At 35.7% G+C, this 19,199-nt stretch overlaps 1 protein-coding gene across 2 annotated transcripts in view; it reads left to right on the top strand.

The window, feature by feature from the left end:
* The window catches only part of LOC131801663 (protein Wnt-2-like), a 78,339-nt gene that overhangs the window by 7,844 nt on the left and 51,296 nt on the right, over nucleotides 1-19,199 (top strand). Inside the window, exon 2 of one of the 2 annotated variants that reach the window (XM_059120575.1) lies at nucleotides 1,402-2,059. In XM_059120575.1, coding sequence (XP_058976558.1) covers nucleotides 2,004-2,059 — 56 coding nt within the window. In that variant the 5' untranslated portion in view covers nucleotides 1,402-2,003. Of the gene's footprint in view, nucleotides 1-1,395; nucleotides 2,060-19,199 lie in introns of both variants that reach the window. The other variant, XM_059120574.1, reaches the window with a different exon arrangement.

Genomic DNA, 19,199 nt, shown 5'->3' with positions numbered 1-19,199 from the left:
TAATATTCAGACCATAACATTTGTCTTGAATAAAAGTCAAATTTTCCATTAAACCGCGAATATTTTTAAAACCAGCGAAATCACAAATATACGAAAACGTAAATTCTGACTATTACGTAGGTACCGATATTAAATATATCGGATGTATATAGCGAAATATATTCAATGTGTATATACAAAGGACAAATTTTGTCCATTCAGAATGCCCTCTTGGCATAAAAGAATAAAATCAAAACAAAAAAACAAAAATAAATAAATCACCAATAATGTTGTTAATATAGATTTTGTAGTATTTTACATATTTTTTTCATAATTTTTATCGCATGTGATTTGTTTTTAATTTGACTTATAATATTGAAGTGTACATTTTGTAATATTTTTTCACCTTGCAACACAGGTAGGGATTATTATATGCAGTTTGCAATTATCGTCCCATCCTCAGGAAAATTTTCGTAAGGGTAGGATTAGGCTCAAAAGGGCCAGGCCTATTGTTTTTAAGGATGTCCGCAATATATTTAGGGGTTGAAATGTACCATCAACTAAAATATTCCTGATTTTGAAGCCGTTATAAAGGTCACAAATAGAGATCAAAGGACAGCGGGTAACATGAACAAATACTTTTGTGTGAAAAAATACCAAAATTTCCATTCTACCGAAACGCTGAAAATAACTTACAGAGGAAATCAAAAAAAAAAAAAAAAAAAAAAACACAAATGGCGAACTTCTAGTTTTTTATGCTGTTTTTGTTGACGAATATATATAATATATGGCCAAATATCGTAGACAAGCAAATCATACAGATGAGTCTAAATTTGAAGATACCTAGGGGCCTCTTGTCTTTGGAGATGATCGGAAAATATTTATTTGATCACACAATTGAAACAAATCGACACAGAATTTTGCATGAGAAGAGAGTAAAGGCCAGGGAAGAAGTCTAGCATTTTAGATGACCATTGGATTATATTTAGGTGTAAAATGGATCACAACAACTAACAGCATGACGGAGTGCGTTAATATTGGGCGTTAAATCTGGTCAAAAAGCTAGAGGTAATATCTGGGGAGTGTTCTATGACATAATTTCAAAAGCGAAATCTGCAAAAATGGATTTGTAATTAAGAGGACTTCTGACATATTGTAGTGTTGTAAGGTATCAAAATGTCGGCCCGCACGACTATAACCTTTGCTTACTTGTTGTCATTTATTATTATTATATTATTATTATTATTATTATTATTATTATTATTATTATTATTATTATTATTATTATTATTATTATTATTATTATTATTACTTCTTTTTTTTTTTCTTTTTTTTCTAAAAATTTCCAAATTTGTTCCAAATTAGTTACAGCTTTTTAACTTGTTATATATTATATATATATATTCTTATTTTCAGGTGCAGTTGCTTGAAAAACGAAGTTCTCCATCAACACAAATGCGTCTATGTAAAAAATTAATAAAAATCAGAAAAATAAAAAAAAATCTTCCATAAATAAATAAAAAAAGTGAATAAAAAGGAATTACAAAAATCCAAAACAAATCGAAAGTGTCAAATAATTTGTGTTGTGATAAGCGTCCACGATTTGTGTTTATAAAATAATTCGAAATTTGATCTCCTTTAAGAATAAAGTTCAAATCACAATTTTAGCCAAAACCAGTGAAACGAAAAAAGAGTACACAACCAACAATAAATATTTATTTATAATTTATAATCAATGTTGTTTACATTCCCCTTAAAAAGTAATAACAAAAGAAAAACCAAAAACCCCAACAAAATTCTTTTCTATAATTATTTCGTTGGAAATAAAAGCATAATATGAGATTTCGTTCAATTCTTGCAATACCGATTTATCCATCATCCATATCATCACCATTATTGATTGTGACGACTACGACGACGAAAACCACTACAACAACAACAAATCCAGCCTCAGCATCAACGTCAAGTTCAAAACTATATTCAACAGCGACCGAACAGCATTGTTCGAGCAGAGTAAACAAGAAATGTGGCATAAACGTAATAAACTCTTGATATTTTTACTTTGGATAATGAAAATAAGGTGAATATTTATTTTATTTTTTGTTGTTGTTTTAGTTATTTTTCAGTTTTCCATACTTGTTGTATTTTGAAAAAAGCATAATTAGAATAGCAAATAAGTTGTTAATGAGCGAATAAGTGTAAAAATGAGTACCCTTCGACAAGTCGTGTGGGTATGATCGAATTAATCAGTTAATTGTCGCATGCTTAGAAGTCTTTGGAAGGGCAAAGAGACAAAAGACAAAAAAAGAGACAACACTAAATGTCCACTTTTGGATGCAACCGGTCTAAAAGTTTAAAGTCGATTTTATTCACGCCTCTGTCTTAATCTCAGAAAAGGATTAGGATTTATTAAAAATCGGAAAAAAGTAATATTTCTATCAACCATATACTCATATAGAGTAGTGTCTCCCGTTTTTAAAATTTCGAAATTTTCCTTATTATTATTTTAATTTTTTAATAACAACAGCTTTCAGTCTTAGTATGAAAAAATCGATTTTAACCAATTACTAGCCACAGACATAACATAGGTATTTGTTTAGTAGAATAATTTCTTTGATTGCACAGTTGGTTTCAATTTTCAGTATCAAGCTTTGACGCTCATACGAGTAGAACAATTCAGCGGTTATGTTTATTAACATTTTAATAAAAATATTAAATAAGCGAAGAGAAATAAAACAGAGTAATTTAAGCAAATGCAAAATGTTTGTTTTCGGTGGGATTTGAAGATAAATATATTTGTGTGTCATATGAAAGTTATATTTGCCTTTTATAGATTTCGGATTATTAATTGTGACATTTGGCGAATGTTCATAAACCATTTAGGATAGATAATCATACATCACGTATTCTTATAATAATAAAAGATCTATTTTTTCGATAGAAGGGGTTCCGTAGTCATGCTCCAAATATGTAAAAATAAAAGGAGCCGTTTAAGTAAGATTATTCTATTCTTCTTTCGAAGTCAAGTTTAATTAATATACCCAAATTATTGCGAAAAAAACAAATCACAAATTGTATTGTGGAAAATTAAGGGTGATATGACTAAAAAAGCTTTGCCGGAAGTGGGGACAGTCTCGTAACAAATAAACGTATATACAGGGTGAGATAAAAAAACTGCAACAAAGCCAAACGTCATAATTTTTACATTTTTTTAATATTATTGAATGAAAGCAAAATAAGGTCGGTAATAGCATACGATTTTGGAATAAGTTTAGATTTGTTCGAATTGGTCACCTTTGGCACGAATTATGGCCTTCAAACGGCCAATGAAACAGTCACATGCTGCCCGAATGTTGCCCTGCGGTATTTTTGCCCATTCCCAGCGAAGCGCTTGCTTGAGGTGGTCGACACTTTGGTATTTTTTAGTGCCAACCTTGCTTTTCAAAATACTCCAGACACAATAGTCCAACGGATTGGTATACGGAGATTTTTGTGGTCATTTTGTGCTGAAAATGAAGCGAGGAACCTCATTTTGTAAGCATTCTTGGGTGGCGCGTGCTGAGTGCGATGGTGCTGAGTCCTGTTGGAATGTCCAAGGTCTGCGGCCAAAATGTATTGTGTTTATGGGCACGCAAGTCCAAGGCTTTAATACACCCTCCAGAATATTTTCGCGATAATATTCGGTATTTATTCCGATGCCACGGTCGATTAATACAATCGAAGAACGACCATCGGCTGTTATGGCGACCCACGCCATCACCATGGCCGGCGCTTGAGTTCTGGTGGTCAACCGAAGGTGCACATTTTCAGTTGACCTCTTTGGCAAGTAAACACGATCCGTTTGTTTGTTTACAAACTGCTGGACAACGAATGTTTTCTCAACCGGAGAAAACCAAATTCGGCAGTTCACCACTTTCGGCCAAGCGAAGCACCTCTTTAGCTCTTTTGAGTCTATTTGCTTTCTGTTGCGATGTAAGTTCTTGTACTTTTTGGAATTTCAATGGCTTTACCCCGAGCTCATATTTCAATATTTGCCGAATGGAATATTGCAATATGTTCAGTACACGAGCCATTTTTCGGCCACTGCGACGCGAGTTTCTATTAATTCGCTTCTTTACTTTTCGAACCACTTCCTTGACGTCGGGCTACGCTACCAGTATAACGAACGATGGTACGAGACACAAAAGATTTATTCACATTTAAATGCCGGAGTGCTGTAACGATAGGTACTTGTGGTTTTCCTGCTGAATATAAAGAAATCACACATAACTTTTTCACATCACGAATAACTTTTTTTCTAGATAATTCTCATCAAAAGGCTTTTGTACGCTTGTAAACAATGAGCTGTCAGTGGAATAATTTTAACTGCTGTCGGACGAGTGGCTTAGAAATGACAGCAGTTTGATGTTGGTTGCAGTATTTTCATCTCACCCCGCATTGGTAATTTATGTGAAGTAGATCATAACAACTAAGAATTATGGTTGTAGATATATGGGAGCTATATCCAAATCTGAATCGATCTCGATAAAATTTGAAGTAGGTATTTCTTGGCTGTATTTGATATCTGGTACCAAATATCATTTTTGTGGAGTGTATATTACGAATATGAGGGACTTATACACCAAATCGGATGAACAATATATATGGGTGCTAAAGCTAAGTCTGCTTTCAGAATCAATTCGGTTGGATGAGTCAGGTCATTTGGACTAATATTGGCCATATGGAGCACAATTAACCCGAAATCTGCTGAAGATATATATGGGAGCTATGTCTAAATTTGAACCGATTCTCACCAATTTCAATAGGGTTCGTCCTTGGAGCATTTCCTTGAAAAATTTGTTATCATTTTTAGAAAATGTTAAAATCTGTGTGAGGTACCAGATATAGTCGACCGAAGTTTACCATTTTCATACTTCATCCTATACAGATATCTTTATCTGTATTGGTATGGGCAAAATTACAAGAAACTCGAACATTTATATCCAATTTTATGCGAAGTCATAAATTCCATATTCATTTTAGGTTTCTGGTTGAGAGAAATATTTTATATAGACAGTCGTAGAGAATCGCTGTCTTGTTATGACAGCTAAATGTATTGGGGTCCGCAGATATATATCATCTTCACAACAGAACTTGTGTTAACAAAAATTTCTGTATGTGTGCAATTTGAAGAGAGTTGGAAGAGAGTTTGAGCGTTTTGTTTATTAAAATCTTGGACTCTATGTGGGGGAGGTACCAGAAGAAATGGTCCGATCTCTACTATCCTTATAACAGACCTTGTGTTGATGGAAATATTGAAACGTACTGAGTCTGAATTGAATCGGATATCAATTTTGAATTTTGAGATTCATTGGCATTCAAAATCTTCACCCTTTGTGGGGGAGGTACCAGAAGGTACCATCTTCACGGCAGATATTGTGTTCGTAGAAATATTGGGATATGTGAAATATGAAAAGAAACGGATGCTTATTTCGGATTTTATAATCGGTTTGGTTATTCAAAACTTTGACCATTTGTGGGGGAGACACAATAAGGAATGATCCGATCTCTACCATATTTATAGCAGGTCTTTTGTTGACGAAAGTATTGTTCCAAATCTGAATGGAATCGAATATTAATTTCGCGTTTTATGATGGTTCTTCAAAATGTTGACCCTTTGTGGATGAGGTGCCAGAAGGAGTGGACTGATATACTCCATCTTAGCACCACATAAAGATATTGCGATGTATGTAATTTGAACACAATTGGACTCTATAAGAGTTATATTCAAAATGTTGACCCTTTGTGGGGGAGATACTTGATGGAGTGGACATTTTCGCACCTGACCTAGCACTAATGCAAATACTAGGATTTGAAAAGTTGGAGCAATATTGGATTATCTTTTCTCTTTCTGTGCAGTAATGTGTTTTCTTTTTTTTGAAAATTTCGACCTTTTGTTGTGGATGTACCTGAAGGATTGGGCCGATATTGCCCATTTGCGAACTTGATCTTAGTTTGATAATAATATTCCGAGGTACCAAGTTTGTACCTTCGAGAGTTATCGTGCGCACCAGCCAAACAGACAGTCGGGCGGACGGACATCGCTAGATCGACTCCCAATGACCTGAAACGAATTTGGCCCAAAGAAAACTAGGGTCTAAAATGGCTATTTCGATGCGGCACGTTTTGATCATATCAAATGACCTATACCCTCTCTAGCCATATGGCTGAGGGTATAAATATATGTGAGCTGTATCTAAAGCTAAACCGATGCTTACAAAAATTTGTATTTCTTTTAGCCTGTCCCCATCCGAAATTTTCAGATATTTGCTGTGTAATTTGCATGTGAATGGTTTTGTGAGGTTATCTTCCTTATTATACACTCCGCTATAAAATGGAGGGTATATTAAGTTTGTCATTCCGTTTGTAACACCTCGAAATATGCATTTTAGACCCCACAAAGTATATATATAGATATAGATCAGCATAAAATTCTATGTTGATTTTGCGATGTCCGTCTGTGGAAATCACTCTAGCTTCCGAAAGAAATGAAGTAGGTTGATAAAATTTTTTAAAATGTGTATTTTGTCTGCAGGACTTTTGATATTGAAAATGAGCCATGTAGGTCCACATTTTGGCATAGCCCCCATATAACGGTTTTTTTTCATGCAATCGATTCCGATCTAATCACATATGAGATTAGGATTTTAGATGATGGTGGATCAATATCATCCAACACTGTTATGGATTTGCATACAATTTCACGTTTTGTATATGCAAGCTTTGCCCCAACAAAAATTATAGTTCGATACAGAGTTTAGGTTTTTGGAGTCACAAAATAGAGAGTACAAACCGATTTCTAAAAGTTCTTCTTAAACCCATTACTTGGTCATTTATTTTTTGCCTTGTAACATGCTTGCTATTTACATATATTGTGGACATTTTAATATCATAACTTAAGCCATGTGATTGTGATTAGAACTGTAATACATATGCTGTGTGGAAAATCCCCATTACATGTGTTTAATGCTGCAACGAACTTCTGTCCATTTTAATTATAGGGAGACAATGTATCGCCTTTGACCAAAATCGCTTCGAATTCTTGCCACTATTTAAAATAGTTGTTTATCTACAATCGACAATTGTATGTCAATTGATAGTTGGCATATATTTGCCAAAGCAATTCACACATTTGCTGCTACTTATGTATGTACACAGACATACCTACACATATACCTATGTCCAACAAAAACAATGACGACTACTGATTACATTAAATATTAAATATTAATAATTTCTGTTTTGCATTTTTTGTTTATCTCTCTCACTCTGGCTCAAACTCGGGGTGACAAATGACAGAAAATTATCGACAGATCCAGCTCGATTGTGGCTGCACGTCGTGATGTGGAACTGAACTTGGCATTGACATTAAAAGCAATGCTAATTAGATGGCCAGAAATGCGATTGCGCCTGGTGGCTGTCCATTACCGATGGTAGTGGAACATGTCGAAAATTATTGGACAACAAATCGATCATAGACATGCAATCCATTGGAAGCTAGTGGGCTCTGACAAAAACCCAGATAGATTAATTGAAATTTTCAGTGATTCTGTCAGCCAAGTGATGACAGATTAATTAACAGAGATTGATATATAACTCAAAGAAAAGGTAGAGGAGGTTTGTGTTGGTTACATTTAAGGAGATAACTTGAAATGAAATCCAAATTGACATTTTGACAAATTTTTAGATAAGATGCTGAGTGCATTCGAAACGGATCAGGTTAATGGTTTCTTTTGCTTTTTGTTAACTCAACACAGGCGTAAAATTTTCAATGATTGTTTTTACTAATATTTGTAATGGAATTAATTAAATCACAAAGTATTTTTTATTAAAAGCTACATGTGTTAGGTGGTGGATTTTTTGTGGTTATTGTTTTTATTATTGCTATAGATATGTGCATTTTTATTGAGATCTCTGCTGTGCGTGATCTATGAATTATCCATAAGAAGGACAGACAGGCAGACGGACACAGTCAGACGTCCATTTCTACCGTAAAAGGCCAACACTTTACCAGGCCACGACTCAAATCTAGAAGAAAAAAAAGTTGACCAATTTTTTCTCAATAGTTATAAAGAAAATGGACATGACAGTTGCATGCCGCCTGAGCGATAGATTGGTAATAGACACTCAAATCAATCGATGGATAGATAGACAGATAGAAAGACATTGAGACAGATCAATATAACAGTTTTGTTGCTGTCGATAAATTTTCAGTTGCAAAATTATATAATGCACCACTTTGTCACACTGACATTGACATGTTTACATTGACATTTTTTGTTGCCATTGGAAGGCAGTGCTAACTGTTTTTGATATTCGTGGCGGGTTTTTTTCCTTAAAATCGACAGTATGTAAATGATGCAGGTGTGTGTTGGTTTTTGGTGTGATGGAATTTTGATTGGAGTTTTTTAAAAGAAATATTGGAGTTTTTTAAAAGGAATATTGGAGTTTCCTGTGTTCAAAGAAAAAATTATCTGGACAGCGAAAGGGACTGCGGTTATTTATTAGACAGTTAAAATGCAATACATTTCCGCAAAATAAGTTTGAAACTAGGAACCAAAAAAAAAAAAAAGCCAGTAAAGAAAGTTTGAAATCGTATAAAAATATATATGGGAGCTATATCCAAATCGGAACCGATCTCGATAAAATTTGGCAAAGATATTTCTGAGCTGTATTTGATATATTTCCCTGAATATCGTGGGTATGCACTCGTTGGAGTGAATAATAAGGCTCTGGGTAACAAATATGACAAATCGGATGAACTGTATGTATGGGAGCTATAGCTATATCTGAAGCGATCTTTTACATACTAGCTTCTACACTCATTTCGGTCGTAAGTGCCAAATTTCATCCAATTTGACCAAATATTAGACGTTTGGTGCACAATCAAAGGTAAATCGGACGAAGTTATATATGGGAGTTATATCCAAATCTGAACCGATCTCGATAAAATTTAGCAAATGTATTTCTGAGCTGTATTTGATATATTTCACCAAATATTGTTGTTACAGGGTGCATATTACGGCTGCGGAGGACAAAAATAACAAATCGGATGAAAAATATATATGGGAGCTATAGCTATATCTGAACCGATTTCGATCAAATTTGGCATACTTATTTTCAGGTCCAATCTGATTGTACGTGCAAAATTCCGTACAATTCGGACTGATATTACACGTTTGGTGCACAATAAAAGGCAAATCGGACGAAGATATATATGGGAGCTATATCTAAATTTTTAGCGATTATCCCCAATTTCAATAGGGTTCGTCCTTGGGCCAAACAAAAAATTTGTGCAAAGTTTCATCTGGATAGGACAATAAATGCGAACTGTACATTGTTTACAAAAATACATGGACAGACGGACGGACAGACGGAAGGACGGACGGACATGCATAAATCGACTCAGAATGTGATTCTATGCATATCATCAAATTGAACTATGGGTCTATCTCATTTCCTTTTGCCTGTTACAAACAACATCCCCAAACATTCTGAATCTATTTAACGATGTCCGTCTGTCTGTCTGTTCGTTGGAATTCCTCAGCCCACATCATTTGATGTAGAGCTTCAAAATTTAACAGCCCATAATTTATATTGTGTCTAGGATTTTTTTTATTGAAAATGAAATATATCGGTCCACATTTTGGTATAGCCGCCATATAACGGCACCTCACGATATTCGGTATTTTGATGATTTTCGTCACATTTTTCCAGGAATTAGTCTAAAAATTGGTATTTGTAAGTTATAGTGGGTTCTAGCTTCGATGGCGGAACATAGCACATATGGGTCCACGTCCACGATATAGCCCCCATATAACGGTACCTCCCGACAGTCGGTGCTTTGATGATTTTTGCCAAAATTTTCACGGATTTGTCTAAAAATTGTTATTTGTTCTTCGTAGCTCCGGTGGCGGAACGTTGTATATATTGGTTCACGTTTTCCCATAGGCCCCATATAACGGCACCTACTGATATTCGGTATTTTTCCTCAGATTAGTGTAAAAACTGGTATTTGAAGTTATAATGGGTTCTAGCTTCGGTGCCGGAACATAGTATATATAGGTCCACGTTCTCGTATAGCCCCCACATAATACCACCGGATTTACAGTATTTTAATGATTTTTGCCAAATTTTCCAACGGATTTGTCGTAAAATTGGTATTTGTAGTTTGTAGTTGGTTCTACCTCGGGTGGCAGAACATAGTATTTATAGGTCCACGTTCTCGCGGGCACATAATGGTACCCCCGGATATTCAGCATTTTAATGATTTTTGCCAAATTTTTTCACGGATTTGTATTTAAATTGGTATTTGTAGTTCACAATTGGTTCTACCTCCGGTGACAGAACATTGAATATTTAGGTCCACGTTTACCTATAGTGCGCATATAACGATACCCACATATATTTGGTATTTTGATAATCCTAGTTACATTTACCAATGTTGTTTTAAATTTGGTATTTAAGAAAATTTGGTAGATGACAATCCTTGAAGTATAAAATTGTCTAAAGAGGTTCCCATTTTGGTACGGCTCTCAAAACAGTCTCACCCACTTATTGTTTTTTTTTTTTTAATTTAACAGCATTATCCAAACAATCTTATTGGTATTTGTAGTTTAATGTGGAACACGTTTGAACACGTGTTTCTTTACCTAATGGTGAAGGGTATTAAAAGTTCGGCCCAGCCCGGAACATAATGTTTTTTACTTGTTAGTACAAAAATGGCACAATTTGTTCAGTTTGACAAAATTTGTATACCCTTAGTCATATGAATGCAGAAGGTATATATCATTTGGTAAAGCCAAAACGCTCCTCATTAAAATAAAGGTTTTGACCTTAGGTTTTTGTTACCCAATCCGTTTCATCTAGAGTCGATCTAAGGGGTGTGTGTCCGTCCGTCTGTCTGCCAGGCTGGTGCGCACAACGACTCCCGAAAGGAGTATCTGATTTGGCACAAGCTTGGTATATCGTTATATTATTATCAAAATTAGCTTGAGTTCGGAGATGGGCAATATCGGTTCACCCCTTCAGGTATCTCTCCCACAAAAGGTCAAAATGTTCATAGAAAATAATTTACTTAATAGAATAAATAAAGATCATCTAAATGTTTTCAATCTTTGCAAATCCCAATATTCGTATCAGTGTTAGGTCAGTTTCCAAAATCGACAATATCGCCTCACTCCCTTAAGTACCTCCTTTAATACCTCCTATAGAACAATACCGAATTTAGTATTTATGGAACAACTAGGGAACAGGTGGGTTTAGAAATAAATACTAATTTCCAAATCCACCTAATCTCTACCTCAGATACCAACAATTATCTGAATATAAAATTTCTTAATTTTATTCTTAACCCTCTCCCAATATCCTATCTAGTACAATTTAGTACTTTCCGGGCAATTATAGTACACATTTCTAAAGTCACATCCACACCTTAACCACAGACACCAACTGTGGCATATATACTATATTTCTGAATTTCAGTTCTATTCCTTCACCCAATATCAAATTTAGTACCATTTAGTACTTATCGTATAATTGTAGTACACCTTTTCAAACCCACATCCATATCTCAGTTCCAGATACCAACAGAGACATTAATGTAAAATTTCAGAATTTCAGTTCAATTGCTTCACCCAATACCAAATGATGTACCTATTGGTCCTATTCGTAAAAATATGAGACGCGTTTCCAAACCACAGCTACAGGGTTGCCCATATTCGACGGACCCATGTTTTTTTTTTTTTTTTGGCCCATTCCAATCGACGAGGCTTGTCTGCAGGCAACATTCTTTGCGTCAATTGAATTTTGTACGGGAACAAATGCAAATCAATGCGAATAATCCGTTGTAAAGTGGACCGAGCCATGCCCAACTGCTGAGAACGGCGTTTTTGGGGTGTTCTTGAGGACCTCTCAACACTGGCTCGTACGGCAGCGATATTCTCGGCCGATCGCCTAGCTTGACTTTTATATGGCATCTTCGGATTAGAAAGAGCCTTACCATTTCGTATAAACGCTTAATGGTGTTCTTAGAAGGCGCACTTCTCACATTTTTTAATGTTTTAAAATCACGTTGAGTTTTCGCAATTGACTTCTTCTGTTGAATGTAAATTTCAACTATTTCGCGTTGCGTGTATTGGTTCATGGTAAAAATCTGTTTGGACTGACGCTTCAAACGCGGTATGTCATTAAGCGAAGTGAGATCTCTGTCAGAAGTTATGGCGTTGCCAGATGGGTCCGTCGAATATGGACAACCCTGTAAATCTCAAACAGTAACCTAAATATCAAAGTTCACAATTACATCACTATCCCTTCACCCAATAACAAATATAATACCAGTCAGTTTTTTTTCGTACAATTATAGTACACATTTCCAAAATCACCTCCATACAGGGTGAGATAAAAAATTGCAACAAAGTAAAACGCCATAATTTTTACATTTTTTTAAAATTTTATTGAATGAAAGCAAAAAAAAAAAAATGTCGGAAGTGGCATCAAATTTTAGAATAAGTTTAGATTTGTTCGAATTGATCACTATTGACACGAATTATGGCCTTCAAACGGCCATTGAAACCGTCACACGCTGCCCGAATGTTGGTCTGCGGTATTTTGACCCATTCCCGGCGAAGCCCTTGCTCGAGGTGATCGACACTTTGGTATTTTTTAGTGCCAACCTTGCTTTCCAAAATACTCCAGACACAATAGTACAACGGATTGGTATCCGGAGATTTTGGTGGCCATTGTGCGCTGGAAATGAAGCGAGGGACCTCAGTTTGTAACCATTCTTGGGCGGCGCGTGCTGAGTCCTTTTGGAATGTCCAAGGACTGCGACCAAAATGTTTGCGTGCCCAAGACTTTAATATACCCTCCAGAATATATTCGCTATAACGTTCGGCATTTATTCTGATGCCTCGGTCGATTAATACCAGCGGAGAGCGACCTTGCACTTTTTGGAATTTCAATGGCTTTACCCCGAGCTTATTTTTCAATATTTGCCGAATGGAATATTGCGATATGTTCAGCTCACGAGCCATTTTTCGGCCACTGCGATGCGGGTTTCGATCAAGTCGCTTCTTTACTTTTCTTGACGTCGGGCTACGCTACCAGCATAACGGTAACGAGCGATGGTACGAGACACAAAAGATTCATTCACATTTATATGCTGGAGTGCTCTAACGATAGCCACTTGTGGTTTTCCAGACAAATATAAAGAAATCACACTATCAAGCTTGAACTCCATCACGAATAACTTTTTTTCTGGAAAATTATCACCAAAATGCTTTGTAAAGAATATAATGAGATGGCACTGGAATAGTTTTAACAGCTGGACGAGTGGCTTAGAACTAATAGCAGTCTGAAGTTGGTTGTAGTTTTTTCATCTCACCCTGTAAGTCCATGAACAATGAGCTTTATACAAAATTTCAGATGTTCACCCAATACCAAATTGTACTAAATATAGTACTATTTAGTACTTTTCGTGCACTCGTTGTATACATTTCCAAAACCACATCTTTATCCGTAAAGTTCGAATTTCCCAAAACTCTTTGGTGCATTTATCCAACACTCCATCAGTGACACTCGTTCCGAATTTCATAATTCTAGCTCATTCCGTTTGCCCAATACAAAGTATTAAATGTTTAGTACTTTTTGTACTTTTTAGAACGAAAAATCCACAAACCCAGCCTTACCACAAGTCTATGCAATAATACTAGTCCTCGTGCAAAATTTCATTTTTCTGGGGGTTGATTTGGAATCAATCAGTCAATTATTTCACTACTTACGACAACATTTTCGATAAAAACAATTTACTTAATAAACCTGCATTTATTCAGTGAACCTACAAAGTAGGTTCATCAATAGAATAAACAAAAAAGGGAGCAACTGCAAACAAAAGTCTTAAAAAAAACAAAAGTCTTCTTATTCTATTTGAAATCAAGATCAATTTCAACGTATTTCATAATAGTTTGTTTACCTATCTTCCATTTTAATATATTTCCTGCAACAGGCAATTACGGACCGGATATGAACTTCAATGTGTATTCTTTTCTGTTTTTATTGGTTTTCAACAAGAAAAAAACTTCAATCAGCAATGACGCCAAAGTCATTTCCCTCTTTCACTTAAGACTGGAAATTACTCTGAGCTGATCTATTTCCTATATACCAATGTCCGTCTGCCCGACAATCCTCCAGAAAAAAATGACAATTCAAACTTGTCATAATCTTAAAACACAATCAATATAAAAGACAATTTTATTGGCAAATTTGAAGTCTAATCTTGATCAAAAAGTGATTTTTTTACGCTTCGAACAGTTCTCTTTTGCCACAATAATTTTCAGTTTGGGTAGGTAATGTGGTCTTTTAAATTGTTTATTGCAGTTTTATTTGATGTGTTTGTTGTTGTTGGCTTTGTTCCTTGTCAATAAACCTTTCAATAACATCAAAACTCATGTAAATCGTTATCGGTTAAGAGAACGCCCAAACTCAACTGCAGTTACAACCAACAGTTTTCAAATGGAAACGCGCCAACATTCACCAAATTAAACCAAAGAAATCAAGTAAAAAAGTCGAAGAGAAATAAAACCTCATTAAAATGTCCAATTAAATTAAGAAAAAATAGAAATGGAAACACAAGACAAACTGACAAATCATGTCACTGGGAAAAGAAGAAACAATTACGAAATTTTGCTTAAAAAAACTAAATTACTGGGAAGATGGTTTCACAATGGGATGCCGAAGAGAAACAGAGATTTTCCAAAATAAATAAATAAAAAATAATAATAATAATGAAAATATAAAAACTTGATCCTGGAGGATGACGGTCGATGACATTTTTTTATATAGAAAAAAAATCGTCCTGAGGCCGATGCCATTTGTTTTTCTATAGAAAAAAATCGCCCTGAGGCCGATGCCATTTGTTTTTCTATAGAAAACAAATCGTCCTGAGGCCGATGTCATTTGTTTTTCTATAGAAAAAAAATCGTCCTGAGGCCGATGCCATTTGTTTTTCTATAGAAAAAAAATCTTCCTGAGGCCGATACCATTTGTTTTTCTATAGAAAAAAATCGTCCTGAGGCCGATGCCATTTGTTTTTCTATAGAAAAAAAAAATCGTCCTGAGGCCGATGCCATTTATTTTTCTATAGAAAAAAAACGTCCTGAGGCCGAATACATTTTTTTCTATAGAAAAAAAATCGTCCTGAGACCGATGGCATTTTTTTCTATAGAAAAAAAATCGTCCTGAGGCCGATGGCATTTTTTTCTATAGAAAAAAAATCGTCCTGTGCCATCTGGAATTTTTTTCTATAGAAAAGAATTCCATCGCCAACAGGGCGATTTTTTCTACATCGTCCTTTGTCTCTTAATAATGACATTTTTCTGTAGAAAGAAATCGTCCAGTGGCCTATGTATTTTTTTCTGTGGAAAAAATCTTCCTGTTGGGGATGAATTTTTTATAGAAAAAATTGTCCTTGGGACGATAGGATTTTTCTATAGAAGAAATCATCCTTTGAATGATGGATTTCTTTTCAAATTAGAATCATAGTTCCCAGCTCGATTTTTCATATAAAAAAATATATATATATACTGAAAAAAAATTGCTGTCCCCGAGAAATGCCCCTTAAGACTGTATTTTTTATAAATCAATTCTGCAATCCCACAGGACTGTATTCATTTATTAAAAGAAACCCCTATACGGTCTGCGTTTTCCAAAGAAAAAATTACAACTTCGCGTAACTTTGTTTATTCCATAGAAAAAATCTACTACCGTCCTGTGCCCGTTGGAATTTTTTTCTATAGAAAAAAATTGTCCTGTGCCCGATGGATTTTTTTATCTATAGAAATGCACAATAGCATTCTTTTCTATAGAAAAAAACTTGTCTTGTGCGCGATGGAATTTTTTTCTATGGAAAAAATTGTCCTGTGCGCGATGGAATTTTTTTCTATAGAAAAAAATCGCCTATGGATTTTTGGATAGATTTTTTTATAGAAAAATTGTCCTTGGGACGTTGGAATTTGTTCTATAGAAGAAATCATCCTTTGAATGATGGATTTTTTTTTTTCAAATTAGAATCATAGTTCCCAGCTCGATTTTTCATATAAAAAATCATCTACTGACAAAAAAAATGTTGTCCATAGAAAAAATTTTCTAACGTAGGCCTTTTTATATCCACAGCCCTGGAATTTCTTTGCACCATTCGATATCACGTTTTGTTCAGAGTCCGAAAAAAATAACTACGAAATGACTATTAAGCGAAACCAAATCAATTTTCCAACAACCTCTGACCTTCTGTTCAAGTATCGTGAGAGCTGAGTTCGCACGTACTACACCACAACATCAAAAAATCTGGCTAAATAGCAGTAATCAACAACAATCTGAAGAATAGAAAAAAATACAAAACAAAAATAAACAACCCAACATTACACCAACAAAAAGATCTAACATTGTTTTGGCATCCGCCATCACCGCTCTTCTCTCCTCTCACCTCTTTACACGAACAAATGTTGCACGCTCAAAAAACAGATCAAACGCCAGAGTTGCTTTTTTATAAAGGATTGTTGGTTGTATCAGAAATTTTTGTTTGGCTTTTTTCAACTTGCTTGGGAAACGACTAAATGACTGACTGACGGATGGCTGGTTGGTTGTTTAGATGTTTGGTCTGGGTTAAGATACCATAAACAGTCAAAGTCATGTTGCGACTGCTGCTGTCGCTGCTCTTGCCAACACACAAACATTGCCAGCAACAAGGCCAAAAAAACGGTACTGACTTCATCGTCTTCATCATCGAGGCAGCATTTGGCCTGGTGGCTGATGGCTCAGCATTCGATGATTGTTTGGGCTTGAGCTTGAGCTTCAGCTGAAATTGATGATTTCAATCGGTAAATAACAAAAAGACCAAAGAAACAAAACAAAGCTATAGTAAAACATTTTAAAGAGCCCTTTTACACGCGCTTACACGATTTTAATGGATGCAACAAAATGCAATGGCATTCCTCGCCGCAACTGCATACGGCGCTCCTTGCCTCCGCTGCTATCCAAGACGAAATCTGCTCTTGAGCTTTGTAGCAACAAATGCATGGTGTGTAAAATTCATTTGCAGCACAAACGAGAGACATAGCTGCCACAAGAACAGCATCAACAACAACAACAACAATTTAGGTTACTGCAACAAAACTATTTTCGATTGTAAACGAGCATGTAATGCTCAAAAGAAAGAACACACACCGACCAATTGAAAAGCGGACAGGCAAACAGACGGGCGGACGGACGAGTAAGGCCAGGCACCGTGATTTGCCTGGAATGGAAACGGGTTTCGGGTTTCTTTGGAAAACAAAGACAGATTGGTGATATACCGATACAGCTTGTTAACAACAATTCTCATTAATTTTTACATCGAAGATTCATCACACCACGGCCCAATATTTGATGGAAATATTGTAAAGTGGAAAAGTGAAACAGTGGTAAGTTCATTAAAAGATTTCGTTAAGTTTGGGATGGGTAGGGGAAATATTCACAGATTTCGGAAAATCCTCAAGTGTTTTTTGAATACTGAATATAAGTGATGGCCTTTATGTGTTCAATGTATTGAAGTATCTCCTATAGAGAAGATTCTACTTAAGGTATTTTATGAATATGAGATCTTCTAAAGGTTTTATATTGATAGAAAATCTTCTGAAGGGTGAGACCCATTAAAGTCCATCCATGAATCCTTGCTGAAGGGTTTATTAAGAGAAAGGGCCTTTGTAGTGGGATTCTCTAAAATCTTTGCCCGTACCGACAATAAATTTCAAAGGTAAAATTTCAGGTAAAAATTGAATAAGAAGTTAAAAACATAATTTTAAATGTGTGGCTATAGCACACTTTTCCAAAGTCACATCCACATCATAACAACACCAACAGTGACATCTACAGGGTGAGATAAAAAACTGGCAACAAAGTCAAACGCCATAATTTTTACATTTTTCTTTAAATAATTTATTGAATGAATGCAAAAATGTCAGAAATAGCATCGAATTTTAGAATATGTTTAGATTTGTTCGAATTGGTCACATTATGGCCTTTAAACAGCCAATGAAACCGTCACTTGCTGCCCGAATGTTGCTCTGCGGTATTTTGACCCATTCCCGGCGAAGCGCTTGCTTGAGGTGATCGACACTTTGGTATTTTTTAGTGCCAACCTTGCTTTCCAAATTACTCCAGACACAATTGTCCAACGGATTGGTATCCGGAGATTTTGGTGGCCATTGTGCGCTAGAAATGAAGCGAGGAACCTTATTTTGTAACTATTCTTGGGTGGCGCGTGCTAAGTCCTGTTGGAGTGTCCAAGGTATGCGGCCAAAATGTATTGTGTATTATGGGCACGCAAGTCCATGGTTTTTATACACCCTCCAGAATATTTTCGCGATAATATTCGGTATTTATTCTGATGCCACGGTCGATAAATAAGAGCGGAGAGCGACCATCGGCTGTTATGGCGGCCCACAGCATCACCATGGCCGGCGCTTGAGTTCTGGTGGCCAACTGAAGGTGCACATTTTCAGTTAACCTCTTTGGTAAGTAAGCACGACCACTTTGTTTGTTTACAAACTGCTGTACAACTAATGTTTTCTCATCAGAGAAAACCAAATTCGGCAGTTCACCACTTTCGGCCAAGCGAAGCAACTCTTTAACTCTTTTGAGTCCATTTTCTTTCTGTTGCGGTATAAGTTCTTACACTTTCTGGAATTTCAATGGCTTTACCCCGAGCTCATTGTTCAATATTTGCTGAATGGAATATTGCGATATGTTCAGGTCACGAGCCACTTTTCGGCCGCTGCGGCGTGGTTTTCGATCAAGTCGCTTCTATACTTTTTGAACCATTTATGCTGATGTTGCTGTTTTCTTCCGTCCACCTCCTTGACGTCGGGCTATGCTACCAGTATCACGGTAACGAGCGATGTTATGAGATTTTTTCAAAAGATTTATTCACATTTAAATGCTGGAGTGCTCTATCACAAATATCACAAAATCTACCACGCTTGAATTCCATCAGGAATAACTTTTTTTCTGGAAAGAATGACTGCAGTCTAAAGTTCGGTTTTTCATCTCACCCTGTATTTATACCCTACACCACATAGTGGTAAGGGTGTTATGTCTTTGTGCATTTGCTTGTAACAAGGGGAAGAAAGTGAGATTGACCCGTATTT

The sequence above is a fragment of the Musca domestica genome, unplaced genomic scaffold (assembly GCF_030504385.1).
Source record: "Musca domestica strain aabys unplaced genomic scaffold, Musca_domestica.polishedcontigs.V.1.1 17, whole genome shotgun sequence".
NCBI lineage: Eukaryota > Metazoa > Arthropoda > Insecta > Diptera > Muscidae > Musca > Musca domestica.
The sequence above is the reverse complement of the archived record's forward strand: the minus strand, read 5'-3'. Positions and strand labels throughout refer to the sequence as shown.